General features: G+C 35.1%; 1 protein-coding gene and 1 pseudogene across 2 annotated transcripts in view; one reads left to right on the forward strand and one right to left on the reverse strand.

Annotated features, from left to right (window-relative positions):
- LOC107716296 (prominin-1-A-like) lies at positions 1 to 11,371 on the forward strand (annotated as a pseudogene).
- Positions 11,372 to 12,652: 1,281 nt separating this feature from the next.
- LOC107716331 (Hermansky-Pudlak syndrome 6 protein homolog) overlaps positions 12,653 to 15,269 on the reverse strand; it is an 8,965-nt gene continuing 6,348 nt past the window's right edge. Inside the window, exon 2 of one of the 2 annotated variants that reach the window (XM_016522724.1) lies at positions 12,653 to 13,548. In XM_016522724.1, coding sequence (XP_016378210.1) covers positions 13,450 to 13,548 — 99 coding nt within the window. In that variant the 3' untranslated portion in view covers positions 12,653 to 13,449. The remainder of the gene's footprint in view (positions 13,549 to 15,269) is intronic. The other variant, XR_001637192.1, reaches the window with a different exon arrangement.

Genomic DNA, 15,269 nt, shown 5'->3' on the forward strand with positions numbered 1-15,269 from the left:
ATTTCAGTCTGTCTTAGTCTTTCATTCTTTTACTGCTTCACTTTTTTATTGCTTCACTCAATGCAGCTAAACTTCAGTGTTGACATCAGGTTTCTCTCAGAGGGATAAAGACATCGGATCTTCAGACTCATTTGAACTGAACTAAGAGGAACACGCTCAACAATAGCTGGAGGACGTTAAATCTAAAACAGGTAGTATTCTACTGTTGTTTATGAGTTTTGCCCTGAGCTGTATAAGTGCTCTATCTCTCTAGCTTCTCCTTTTCGTACTTAGTTCTCAGGTTACTGTTTTAGGTAAACAGTTCAGTACAGTTTCTGCTTAACGCTGATTCGTTTAATGTCAGTCCAACCTGTTCATTTAAATTGGTCTGACTCAGTCAAGAAGATCGAATTCTGCTTCAGTCTGTATTAATATGTATGAACTTGGTCAACAAAATAATTGGAAGATGATTGTATTTATCTAAAAATAATTGTTTGTAGCTTTCATAGCGTTTTCATTCCTGACAGTGTTTTTGTTTTTATATTTTAGTCAGGAAGATGAGTTTTAGGACGTATGTATAGCTGGCAAACGCTGCCGTTCCTCTTTCTCTATTTTTTACAAAGATTGCTGTAATTATAAGACAATGGTCATAGGCTACTTACAGTGACTTTATGTTCTAAAGAAGCTTTTAAGTGAATAGAGTAATTATTGACATTTATCATGCCATAGGTGACATTTGATGCCCATAAGAATCGAGAAATGACCTAAAAACTTGCTGGCTAATGCTCAACATGAGGTCCAGAATGAAAGAAGTTTTTTGGAGTGGCGTTTTGCCGCTGTTTCTCTGGACACTTGTAAGCGGACAACCGTCCTGTCACATAGAGACGATAAGAACAGAGCTACAAACTCCAAAGGAAATACCAACCAAGCTGACCTTCAACAGTGCCTTTATGTCTCCGATTGTACATTCATTCCTGGGCTCTGTCCAGCCCAATCCATTCCCTAAAGGTGAGTTAATGTGATGTAGTTTTGATCTGTGTGTTTGCCAAAGGCGTATTCAGTACAAACAGAAAATGTTCTTTTTTGGTATTGACTAATGTCATCAACAATTTGGTTACAAATAGGCACTGTGGCACAGGTGAATCTTGATCTTAGAGCGTAAAGGCTGTATTAGACTCATTAGAGGATGATATTAGGTTGGGCTCGTTATGCACATGGTTAGATGGTGCTTATTCAGGTGGGATAAATGCACTCAGTTAATTGTCAGAAGATAAACCACTGTGCAAATAACCATGCAAATGTTCATGAGATTTGAATCATCTCCTCTCACCTTTCCAAGAGTTTTGTTTACTACAAAAATATGTTTATTGCTGTACCCTTACAGCCTGTAGGTGCAGTCTGCATCACAAATGGAAAAGCAAACTTTTAAGTTAATTATTACCTTTAAAATCATTGTATGCTGAAAGAAAATTACTTTTCATATTGCATAACCTCAAAGTTCAAAGCTGTTCATAAAATGTTAACAATGTATCTTTTATCTATAATTACTGGATCAAACATGCACTACTACATTTATACATCTATTCCTGCAGACAATTATGATTTAATCTAACAACAGAATAAAGCATTACTTTACAGAAACCTACTGAATGAAATATTACTGCATAGAAACGTCATTGAAGGGTGTTCACGTTACAATGACGAATTTCCATTCATCATCACCTCTTAATAGAGTATTACTGTGTGTATAGTCTACCTTTTTATTTTGACTGTAGTCTTTTGTTATAATACCTTCTTGCTGACATCAATGACTATTTAGAAAAAAAGTAAGTATGAAAAATTGTTAATGTTATACAGTAGAGAGTTGCTATACAGATTTGACCTTGGTCACTTCATCACCGTTTACCTCTGACACTTTTATGGCACAAGCAGAATGCTGGGACACTGGTTATAATATTTATTTTGTGTTGTGTAAATTAATATTAAAAATATATGTACAATGTTTTGGCATGTTTTTCCTGTAGATCTGCTAATTAGAATGATAAAAGATAAGGATTACAGCACGGAGAAGGTTAAAGAGGTATGTCACACCTGCATGTAAATTAATGGTTTGATAAGTTTTATGCAATAGATATTTTAATTTCATATGAAGAAGAATGTACTTATGATTTAATATAGCCTCATCCAGATATAAATGGAAGTGTGTGTGTGTGTGTGTGTGTGTGCACGCGCTCTGGGACAAGTTTCTCAGGAATTTTTTTACCAAGTGAATCATGCCAACAGCAATATTTTGTTGTGTAAACAATCACTATTTGTTTCGATTGGCAGATTTGATTATACACTGTCAGACATGTTTTGGGTACACAATTGAGCAGAGCACACGGGCACACATAAGTAATGTCATCAAGAGTTTTTTATTTATTTTTTAATCTATCTCATCTGTACTGCTTAATTTAACTATACCCACAGCAACCAACTTGTCTAACCTCTTTCACTTATGACCAGGTTTTGCAATATGAGATAGGTTTCCTGGTCTGCGTGGCCATTGGGATCCTCTACATTGTCCTGATGCCGCTAATTGGCCTAATCTTTGCCTGCTGTCGTTGCTGTGGTAACTGCGGGGGCCGCATGCACCAGAAGCAAACAACAAATATCCACTGCAAGCGAAGAAGCTTTTACTTGTCCACATTTCTCATTACTGTACTAATTCTGTGAGCACCAGTTTGAGTGTAATGTTATTGTAATGATATTGACATAATATATATCAGTTTTCCAAATTAATATCAATTTCTGTGCAGGGCAGGGAACGTTTGCATGTTCCTGAGCAGTACAAATACTTCAGAGACTGTGATGCGCAGCCCCACAGAACTCACCGACATCTTGGAGAATGTCAAAGGCTATCTTAACATTATTCCTAAGGTAGCCTACACCATTCAGAGAGGAGAAGTGAAATGAAAACCAAATGTTTCAAATGTTTTTTTGTTTTTTTTAATGCTCACCAAGTCTGCAGGTTTTTGATAAAATAGACAGTAAAAACAGTATTATTGTGAAATATTATAATGTATAACTATTTCTATTTTAATATATTTTTTAAAATGTAATTTGTTCCTGTGAAACAAAGCTGAATTTGTCCAGTCTTCAGTGTCACGTGATCCTTCAGAAATCATTCTAATATGCTGATTTGGTGCTCAAAAAACATATCTTAGTTCAGGATTCTTGATAAATAGAAATTTAAAAGAACATCACTTATTTAAAATAGAAATCTTTTGTAACATTATAAATGTTTTTACAGTCACTTTGGATCAATTTAACGTGTCCTAGCTGAATAGAAATCTTATGTTTTCCCATTTTTTCATTTCTAGAATAAACTCTGTGCAAGGTTGATTTATATCAATAACTGAATATAGCTGATACCTATGGAAAAATGTATACAACTTTTTATTCCTCAACAGCAAATCCAACAAGTGACGAATGAGAGCTATGTGACTGTGGATACGGTCAAAAACAACTTAGTTGGTACGTCTTGTGTCTCTTAAGACAAAGGTCAGAAATTAATAGGGGCAAAATACCATTGAAAGTGACAAAAATGATACTCAAATTAGAAATGTAAGGGATAAAAATCCCTGTGATGAATTCCTCTATTTTCTTATTTGTAACATATAATACAGTTATCTAAAAATTTCTCACATGGCTCTGATTTTATTCATTTGTTTTCTTTTAAACTATGCTGTACTGATCTCACATTGAATACCTGCATGTTTGTCTCATAGAAACAGGGCCTTTGCTTGGCAAATTGATCCAGAATGGTCTTAAGGGTCACCTCGACCCAGCATTCAACTCCACTACTGAAATAGGCCAAGGTATGTACAGTATGCATATCAAATAATAAAGCAGTCCCTTTCTTTGGGAAACTAGCTTCATGATCAAACCTTTGCAGCATTAATGAATCCATTGATTTTAAAATATATTTTGTTCTTTATGTATGTGTGTTACAGTGATAAACAGCACCAGCGATGGACTGCTGCAGCTTAATAAAACCTTGGAGCTGTTGAAACCGAAGGTGGATGTGCTGCAAGCTAATTTATCTGCAGTGAGGCAGCGGATTAACAACACGTTGCATATGTCAGACTGTGTAAACTGCACTTCCCTTCAGTCAGAACTGGATAAACTATCACTGGATGGAAGCCTTGAAGTAAGCTAAACCAGAGCTGTCATGGAGACAAACTAGTGAAAAGCTCATTGGGGAATTCTGATGGCTGTTCAGTGAAGCATGTGGCCTCCAGATGATATCCTGATTCCACTTTAAGCTTTGCACTAGTTTCAGGTTGAGCATTAAGAGAAATAACTGCAAAAATGGGGGTTGGATCATTACACAATCATTCTCCCTTTCTTTGAAGCTCTACACATTTTGTGGTTGGGGTTGTGTCAGGTCAGTGATTGGAGCAGAGCAAAATTCTGCATCAATCTTCTAGGAAGAACATAGGCATTACTAAAATAACCACACAACAATGTTTTGGCTTAGATTACATGACTACTATACAGCATTTCTCTAGAAGTGCAGAGGACCAAGTTGTATTACCAGTCATCTGTGCACACAAAGGCTCAAATACTGTCACTAAAGGAAAGCAGGGACACAGAAACAAAGGAACAAACAATAAGCAGTAACACAAGAAGTTATTGTTAACATGTCAATACTTGCAAGCACTTTATCTGGGAAACCTAAGTCTTACCTGGTTGAAAGACATTTCCATAAATACAGGCTGTTGTTGAGAAAAATAACGTGTCACTGTCATTGTGTATGTGGGTGACCCTGATTTCACCAAGTACAGCATGTTCCTGGATCAACATCCTTGTAAATATTAATAATTTTATAAAAGATTATAATATTTATAATAAATATTAAAGATGCACTTAGTATTTTTTCCTCATTAAAAGGTTTAACCCATAAAAGATGACTAGTGTTTTTGAAAAGTATAATTAAAATCATTCACATTTAGGATACAGTCATAAAAGTAGTTTAATACTAGGGGCCAAGTTCACATGACTGTATGAAAACTACTAATTTGGTCTCATTCACTTTAATGTATGCACTTCATACTAGAGTGACATACCAATATATATATATTTTAGGCTTAAAATATAGTTTAGAATGAAAAAAAGAAATCATGACCTTTGCATGTGCTTTGTCTTTTTCACAATTTGGTAGTTTCCTGATAAAAATGACCTGAGGTCTGCTGTAGACAAGGCTATAAATGCTGATGTAATTGGACAGGCAAATAAGGTTAGTGCCATATTTCACAGGTATAAAATTTCACTTCAGTGCATTCTCTCTCTCTCTCTCTCTCTCTCTCTCTCTCTCTCTCTCTCTCTCTACACTACACCTGATTTGGTGCTCAAGAAACATTTCTTAGTATTATCGATTTTGAAAACAGTTGTGCTGCTTAATATTTTGTGGGAAACCATGATACATTTTTGTCAGGATTCTTTGATTAATAGAAAGTTCACATGAACAGCATTCATTCATTCATTTATTGTAATATTATAAATGTCTTTCCTGTCACTTTTGAACAATTTTAGATCCTTGCTGGGTAAAAATGTAAATTTCCTGAAAAGGAAAAAAAAATGTTTGATTGTCCTACATATATATGTAATGGTTGGCATGATTTCTACTAGCTATTGTTCAATGTTCATTATACATGTTTGATTCCCAGGGGAGAGACTTTTTTGACAGTATACCAGAAAAGGTGAAAAATGAGACCAGACTAAGTGTGCAGGGTGAGTGTGTGTTGTGTCCTTTCAGGGGAATCATTTGATCTGACTATCTTAACCCACAAATGTTTGTTCACTTAAGGGTTAAGTAGTGTAATGTACTTGAAGTTGCCGATCAGTCTAGTTGTTAAGTGATGTTGTGTCTTGTGTCTTTTAAAGTGGCTCTATTGGAGCTTGAAACATTAAAAACCCAGATCTCAGGTGTGACTAAAGACCTTCCTCTTGATGTGCTGAAGACTATCTCAGCACCACTAACAGACGTGCAGAAATCGATCAAAGATTTTTCTCCTCATATAGAGAGATCAAGTCAAATCAGGTACTAATTAACCATGATTCTCTGTGTGTTCAAATACAATATATTAAAATATATTTTATATATATATAAATATATATATATATAATTTTTATAATAATCTCAAGGTGATGAGTTTTTTTTTTAATAGCCGGGCTGTTGGATTGATCCTGAGCTGTCTGATTTTGCTGGTGGTGATCTGTAATTTTCTGGGTCTGCTGCTGGGTATAGCTGGACTAAATCCTAAAGACAATCCCACTGAACGTTCCGGTGCATCCAACTGCGGAGGAATATTTTTCATGGCGTGAGTATAAATTCCCCTTTGGATTTGTGTAACAGAAAACTGTTGTCAGTGTGCATTCATTCCGTTGTTATATATAGTACAATAAAAGTATAACACTGTATGTGCAATATTTACTTCCTCTTGTGCCATTTTAGAGGGGTAGGTTTCAGCTTTCTGGTCTCCTGGATCTTCATGTTAGTGGTGTTGATACTTTTCATAGTGGGAGGTAATAGCTACACCCTGGTTTGTAGACCGTGGCAAAACAACGAACTCATCCAGGTATTTCCAGCAACACTGACTCATACTAATCATATGACCTTGACTAGTTACTAGTTTTCAGTAAATGTAAATTTTAGCATATCATTGCCAATATATTTGATTATCATCTTATCATGTGTTTCATAGCTTATTGACACTTCAGGGCTGATTCCAGATTTCAACCTGTCCAAGGCTCTGAATCTGAATACAAACCTGAAGATTGTTAATGTGTACAGGTACGTCACACAAGACTGCATGACGGATGGCTGTCATATTTACATTATTTGTCCAATATAAATCAATAAATCTGCTTTTTATTATTTATAGTGACTGTCAAAAGAATAAGCCCTTGTGGACCACATTTCATCTGAATGAGATCTTCGACCTAAATAGTAAATTAGATGTTTCAGAGGTGAGATATTATTACTATTCCTTTACTTTCCTATGCTTGATGCATCACTTATTGGACACTAATGGCTGATTCGCTCAACAGTACACCCATGAGATTTATCAGTCCTTTGAGGGGGCACAAATCAACATAGCAAACATCACCATCCTCAGTCCAGAGGTAAAGTCCCAGCTAAACAACTTCTCTAGCAGTGCCAGCAGTATGAACTTCAGCAACATCATACAGCAGGTACACTGTATACTTCATTCGCAAAAGGACACTAGCACATACTGTTTGTGAAATCAAATGACGTATAATTTAATAACGGGCACATATGAGCCTTTTTTTCATAAAGCATTATCAATAAGTATTTTCAGCAGCTAAAAATGGTTTTAAGTCAGTTATTTCTATCTTTTGCTGTCAAGTAGGAAATATCAGGAGTCTGACAGCAGCCAGTGCTCCACAGAGATCTGATCTCATCATCATCCAGTCTGTCTGGAATGACATGAAGAAACAGAACAAACTGAGACAGACTAAATCCAGAAGAACTGTGGCAACGTCTCCAAGATGCTTCAAGAGACCTACCTGAAAAGCTACCTGAAAAACTATGCGCAAGTGCACCGAGGGCAAAAGCTGCTTTAAACGCAAAGGATGGTCACACCAAATGTTGATTTAATATAGTTAATAGAAGTTAATTGATATAGAAAATCTATTTATGACATTATTTTTGACAGCATCCTCAATTTACAGCATTTTTACACAAGTGCCTAAAACTTTCAGCATCATGTAACTATGCATTAGGGCTGCCCCCTAATAGTCGACTAACCTTTAGTTGACGAGAAAAAAAAAATCCACAGGAAATGGTGAGGTCACGCAGTCTGTGACGGACAGATCGTTAACGGCTGGATTTTGTGGTAATACAGTACATCCAAATACTCGCCTATCATTCATCGACCTCGAATATGGCTGAAATATGTAAGTAGTAGCAACTTTACATGGCAGCTCAATCTAATGTTAACCTAGAAAAATGTGCACTATTCAAGTGTCTGTGCAGAGTGTGAAAGCTGAACATTAGCGCGCTCACAGCAGGACAGATGGAGGCGCCGGTGCAGTCACCTGCTCTTAAAATACTCTGTCATTTTGGTCATACAGATAAGAGTAATACATCTTTCGAATCTGTAAAGCCTCTACGTTTATTTGTGTGCACTCACTATAACAACAAAACATTGCGCTTTTGTAAAATAATGAAAGCAAACAGGATGCGCTTTCTGCCGTCTCGGCCTCTGTGAACTTGAGCGCGAAACTCCATGTATAATTGCCTTACATACATGAAAAATATATCTATAGAGAGTGAAATGTCTACTTTCAAATGAAACAATTAAAATCTGAAAAAACAAATATTCTCAGATTATGTAATCCATATGAAACTTGCATGCAGGTGCATACACTACTGTGGAGATGACGAGTCACTGTCACCGAATTCATCTCTTAAGCCGAAAACACAGAAAACACTTATCAATAGGTTATTAAAATGTTAATGCAGTTTAAGCTTACTGTTTTTCCCTGACACATTCATCATCATTACTTCTGCCGGTGTGCTGTGGCAAGCTTTATGCGTGCGCTTGAGTGCTTATTAGGCTATGTAGGCAATTAAAGGCTCATTAGCATGATTTAAATGGTTTATTAATAAACGTGCGATTAGTCAACTAATGCTTAAAATGAACGACTAGTCGACCAGAAAAATCTTTAGTCGAGGGCAGCCCTAGAAATAACTGACCATGTTTTAGCTGGTGAAAATACTAGTGTTCTAAACATTTTGGCTACCACTGTGTTTGTATATATATATATATATATATATATACACTGTATTTTTTTCCTGTACAATATATATGTTTTTGGGCAAATGCAAAATGTATTGTTTCAGATATTTTATGGACAATAAAAATATATTAATGTTGAAAATATATTTATGACAAAATGCCAAAAAATATATGAGGAAGTACTTATTGAGAATATATTTATAGAAATATATTTTAAAATCTATATTAGCAATACATTTTTTTATTTCAGATTAATGATGTGTCAGGGACTAATCTGAGTTTAGTAGCAGAAAGTCTGGATATCTTGGCTGGCAAACAGGTGAGTTACTCTTGTTTACTTTTCTTGTTAACACCCTCCTGCTCTAGTGAATGACTGAGATGGATGATGTACAGTTATTTGTGCCTTTCAGAGTAACCAAAATATAAAAGACCAACTGCATGGGGAAGCAAAAGATCTGCGAGACATCCAGACTGAGATCACGTCTAACATTATGCCTTTGCTGGTGTGTTAACACAACACAAAAGACAGTACTCAGAATTTAAATTCCAACTGAATGTGACATTAACATTAGGAATTAATGAATATAATCACAAAGTGTTCTTGACTAGTTTGTATCAGTTTGGCATACCATGACCTACATCCTTTTCCTCTTTGCAGCTGGAACTGAACACCACCGTTAAGAATCTCAGTGCAGTAGCGTCTCAAATCACTGTAAGTAAACACTAGAGTCATCATATGTGCCAGTGAGTATTCATACAATATAGCTTTATACAGCAGAGTCTTCTTTCTGACTTGCCAAAACTACAGTGTATCAGTTTTTAAAAGAATTTAATTAAAGGGCCCCATGAAATATGATGTTTTGCTACTTGCTGTTATTGCAGGTGGGATTAGGGAGCATTTGAAATGGTGTCATTGTTTAGAAGTTCACTAGCAAATACAGTACTGTTCAGCAAGGATGCATTATATTGATCAAAAGCGACAGTAAAGACTTTAATATTGTTACCAAAATTTCTATTTCAAATAAATGCTGTTCTTTTGAACTATTTGTTCATCAAAGAATCTTGAAAAAAAAATTATCATGGTTTCAATGAAATTGTTGAGCAGCACAACTGTCATCAACATTTCTTCTCTTTATTCATTTTATAGGCAGCTGTGGAGAATGTTCTCAGAAAAGTTGGCTCTGCTCAGGATGTCCTGAACTACAACATATCACAAATAGTGAAAACTGTGAGTGTTGTACAATCAATGCTATATTTAGCTAAATCATCTGTCAGGATGCTTACTGTATTACAGTGATGAAAAAAATCTACTGTGCATTTTATAATAACTGTACACTTTTTTCTGCAGGAAAGCAGGGCATTCATAGACTGTCAGCTGGAAATCTTTCTGACATTTGTTCACTGGGCAAATCAAACGGTATGTTTGTCTTTATTTATATTCAAGGTGCCGACTATCTTGATGATGAATTAATATCATTGTGTTGTACTCTGAATCAGATCACAGAGAAGGTGGGTCGTTGTGGGCCTGCAGCTGCAGCAGTAGACAGATCAGAGGAGCTCCTCTGTAAACACTTGGTGGAATCTTTGGTAAGAATCCATCACCAGCTCTAGCTGCCTCTTTTTTTCTTTTTACAGTGCTTACAGATTTGTAAGTGCACATGGTTCCCATCTAATAAACCCATAACATAATATCCCGTCTGTTCCCCAGAACGCCTTTTGGTTGAGTTTGGGCTGGTGTATGATATTCCTGATCCCCAGCATCATTTTCTCAGTTAAACTGGCCAAGCACTACCGCAGGATGAAGTATTCAGATGTTTATGAGTAAATTATCTTATTTGTTTTCTAAATGTAGAAGCGGATCATGAAAAAGTCTACTGTTTACCTACTGTCATGGATCAATTCAAATGGTTTCCTTCTGATTTCTCTCTTTAAAGGAACAATAACTTCATGATGAATCCTTTCCCAAAGGCCCACCTCAAACCTGAATTATTGGAAATGGAAAAACAACCACCTTTTACATATGTACATAATTAAAAGTGACCGTTACGTTTGATTTTCACACACTGACCCACATCTCAAAGAATTGACAAGTAGACAATGATTGTAGGAAAAAGAATGCCAAAGTAGCTTCCGAGTACTTTTTTCTTTATTTTTAGGGCCATAGACTGAATCGTAAATGAACTTTGTGTCAAATGATTTTAGCACTTAATATTTAAATGAAAAGCACAACTTTACTGTTACAACTGTAATATGTTTTCTATTATAAGGCAATAATGGGAGTTTAGAAAGCACTTTATGTGGTCCTGTAGGCAATGAGATTTATGCCATTTTTTTCAATAAGAAATATGGGTATGCTGTTATACTGCTGGCATATATTGTATTTAAAAACAACAACAACATTTCTATTAGACTGTTCTAATAAAGAATTTAGCACATGAATACTGTGAAGACTGTAACTGTATAAGCCAACTAACAAGTGACCTCTTTTTGAAGTGGTGCGGTCTGATAGGCGGAATCTGAGGCCTGTTAAACATTTCTATCTCGTGTCATGTATTAATTACAATCATAATAAAAGGTGCTTACACTACCATGCTGAACCTGTTTGTTTGCTGTAAAGAATCGCTTGCCACAGTCTGTCCAGACGACCCGTCTAGAAACCCTATGTCCTGTGACCGAGGCCTCACTGCCATTACAACAGTGTGCCAATCAGGATGAGGTACTAGAGTAGTGGAGTACACATTCCACACATATCTGTACTGGTGAGGGGGTGGGGGGGAAACAGAAATCAGACAACAGAATTTATTCACTATTTGACACTCTGAGCAAAACATTAAATATCCGGAAAATATTGTTGTATGGTAGTTTTCAAAAACACTGAGATCATATAGCAGGAAAAAGGTTCATTTAAAAGTATACCAGACCATTTCTCGATATTAGAGCTAACTCTTGGCATTCGGATTAGTAAATACTAGAGATACTAACGGACATGCACTACAAAGGCAGGCATACCTGCAAAACCACACAACTGGTCTTGAAATCATGTAAATCTAAGCTGTATGCATGTTCATGTTATGTGTACACTACCATTCAAATGTTTGGGGTCATTAATAATTTTTTTGAGAAATTAATGCTTTTATTCAAATTAAATTGATCAAAAATGACAGAAAATAAATACATTTAGAATGTTATAAAAGATATGCATTTCAAATAACTGCTGTTTTTTTTAACTACCCCAAAACTTTTTGAACAACCCCAAACATTTGAAAAGCAGTGTATGAAGTGGATGAGAAAAATGATTAAACTATGCAAGGCCGAAGGCCCGATTCTTGGAAAAGGTTACAGAACTGAAAAAAGTTCATTGTAAGGAATTATTTGATTGCAAAATAAGGAATTATTATGGAGTAATCTATTAAACATGTCCATGGGTATTAAACATGTCCATGTTTTACAAAACATATTTTCTCACTTTTTTTTTTGTTTTGTTACGTCAAATATTCAAATAAGTACTGGCCTTCAACTATCATCGCAACTATATACCATCTATTTAATTGTCAACACCATTAGACAGAAAATCTTTTGGTTTTGACTAAATAACTTTATTCTGTTTAATCACATATATACTGTATGCTGTAGGCATTTTGTTTTTGTGATGTTGCAAGCAGAAAAAACAAACAAACTTAAAATTAAGCAGATCGTCAAAAAAAGGAAGAAGATCTAAATAAATAAGATTTACATGTGTGTCAACCCATTCTGGCAATCATCTCTAATAATATCAAACTGGATTTTTTTTTTTTTTTTTTTTTAATGAATGTGTTCAAACAATTCACTTTTTCCTCAGCAGACAGAATGCTGCATGGGTTTGTCTAACAGTAGCATACAGTTAGCAGTAGCACACACAGAGATATTTCAGACATTTTTACTAAATGTTTTTAAAATTACATTTTGGAACTATTTTTAGTGCCTTTAGTTAATTACTTTAGGTCATAAAATAAAATTTCAAATACATTGTGCAGAATACTCCAATACCTAGTAAACACTTGCATCAAAAAGAGAAAATAGAAGTGTTTCAGCTCTCCAAATACAATTAGCTATGACGGGGCAACACAAGCCTGCCCAATATAATTGAGTTTGAAGCTGGTCACTGTATAATAGAATTTAGCTGAACTGAATTTAAAGCAGTGCTGTGAATGCTGCTGCTGAGCTCAGTAGGAATGCAGAGACCCAGTGAGTTTATAAAGCTTTGCACTGGAAGCACATCAGAATTCCCCTCCCTGACCACAAAACCATACATCCCTAATGACAGCTGTGACACTTTTAGCTCAGAAAGAGACTTGAAAACAAGTGGCAGCAATACATGAGTCATATTTAATTGCTTTTTACAAAGTTAAAATCCCTGTGATAGCACTAAATACAAGAGCAATCCTGAAAACACGTAAGGCATTTAACATGAAATGAACAAATCTAAATTGTCCAATGCATCAGCATGCACATTACATTTTATATTACTGTACATTTTTATTAATGACTAATACATTTTTTTAGCTTACATCTTCCATGGAATTTCTTAAAATAATAAGTACTCCAACGTACGATGACATGAACTGTAGTGTCAACAGAAAAACAAGACATTGTTATGCTAAGAGTTTATAAAAGAAATGATCTAGAGCATGAAATGTGGATAATGCTTAGTCATCTCTGACCTTACATTAGGATCAGGGTGACAGCATGCCTTCGTGTGATGGCTATAAAAAGGACACATCTGAAGATTAGGAAAAAGAAAATACTGTTTAAAAGACACCATGTTAGATGAAATGCATCAAACCAAGTAAACATAAAAACAGCATATTACATTCTATATTAGGAATAATTAAAGCAGTAGTTAAACATATGTGCATTGCAAGTTATTACTTTACAATTTTACTAGTAATGACCCATAGGGCTGGGTATCGATTCAGATGTCTCGATTCGATTCTCAAATTTTTTTTTTATTACATTCAGTGAATATAGTTTTAATACAAATGCTATTGATATTTCTAAAAAAAACGAACAGTAAACATCAGTTTACAAATAGTGAATTAATAAAAAGAAATTAAGAACCACATGCCTGTATTTTAAACCTATTCTTTTTTTTTTTGTATAGGGTCCTTTTTTAAACAATAATAGGGCCCTATAAAATGTTCTTAATTTTTCTGGTAATCAGATGAAGGCATAAAACATTAATTTAATTTATCCTAATCAAATGAAAATTAAACCCTTTTATTTTTTTGGCAAACAAAGTGCTGCACAACAGAGGTTTACTGTTAAAATTAAAAAGAAAACAGATGTGATTATTCCTTTAAAAATAAAGATTTATTAATATTTATAAGAAGTAGTAGCATTGATTCTTAAGACTGCTAAATAGTAATATATTCTGACAGTTTCTTAACGTTAAACTAAACTTTTATTTTGACGGGTTGCCGTGAAGAACTTGCAGCTGCTGTGTATGTGATATGACGGTAGATTTCTCAAACGAAACGGTAAAATGCTAATGAAGTGACTCTCAGAGCAGCTGGAGATGACATTCGTGTTCATATCATCATATAGTGAGACGGCAGAAGCTGAAAACACCGCGAGCGTCATCCACGCTTTAGTATGTGTAAACAAAACAGTGCGCCGCGCCATCCACCATTCATTCATTGCGGAAATCATGGCGCCTTATGCACGGTATCAAATGCTTCCGCAGATTTATAGTATTACTATAGCATTTCACCTGAGCATTGCGAATCACGCATATGGCCATGATAAGCGCTGAATGAATGACAGGCTTTCTGTTGTAACATCGCGCAAGGTAAATAAGGGTGACATCTAGTGGAGAAGACTAATGATAAGATTCACGTTAATCAGATCTTGTTTTAAATGTGCTGAAATAAATCCCGGAAAAGATCGATTCGCGGCTTTTAAGAATCGATATCGAATTGACGTCATTTAAAAAAACGGTTAGTTGCTGTTAGTTGGGGACACTTAATATTTGGCAATGTTATTTGACTGCATGGACACTATTGGATAACAGCTGAACTGAGCTGATGGTTTAACTGCTGCTTTATAGATTAAACTCATTCCATAATTGATGAACTTTACACAGTTATTGAATCAAACTGAATCAACAAAAAATTGATTCAATACCCTAACCCCCATAAAAAAATAAATAAAACATATATAACAAATGTGCCGCTTTTGTTTTTCTGTGCGTAACAATTTATAATTATTCACTTCCGGAATCTTTCTAATATTCCTTATTAGCATGGGTATTTTTAACCCATTAATTCCAACCACAATTTTTGAAAAATCTTAACACATTTAATTTCCATTTCAAGATATGGGGGTAAAAATGGTTTAAACCGGTCAAAAGTTTGGGATCAGAACGATTTTTTATCTTTTTTACAGGAGTTTCTTCTGCTCATCAAGGCTGCATTTATTTGATCAAAAATACAGGAAAAAAAA

Source organism: Sinocyclocheilus rhinocerous, unplaced genomic scaffold, assembly GCF_001515625.1.
Source record: "Sinocyclocheilus rhinocerous isolate Xijiao unplaced genomic scaffold, SAMN03320098_v1.1 scaffold869, whole genome shotgun sequence".
In the NCBI taxonomy this organism is placed as follows: domain Eukaryota; kingdom Metazoa; phylum Chordata; class Actinopteri; order Cypriniformes; family Cyprinidae; genus Sinocyclocheilus; species Sinocyclocheilus rhinocerous.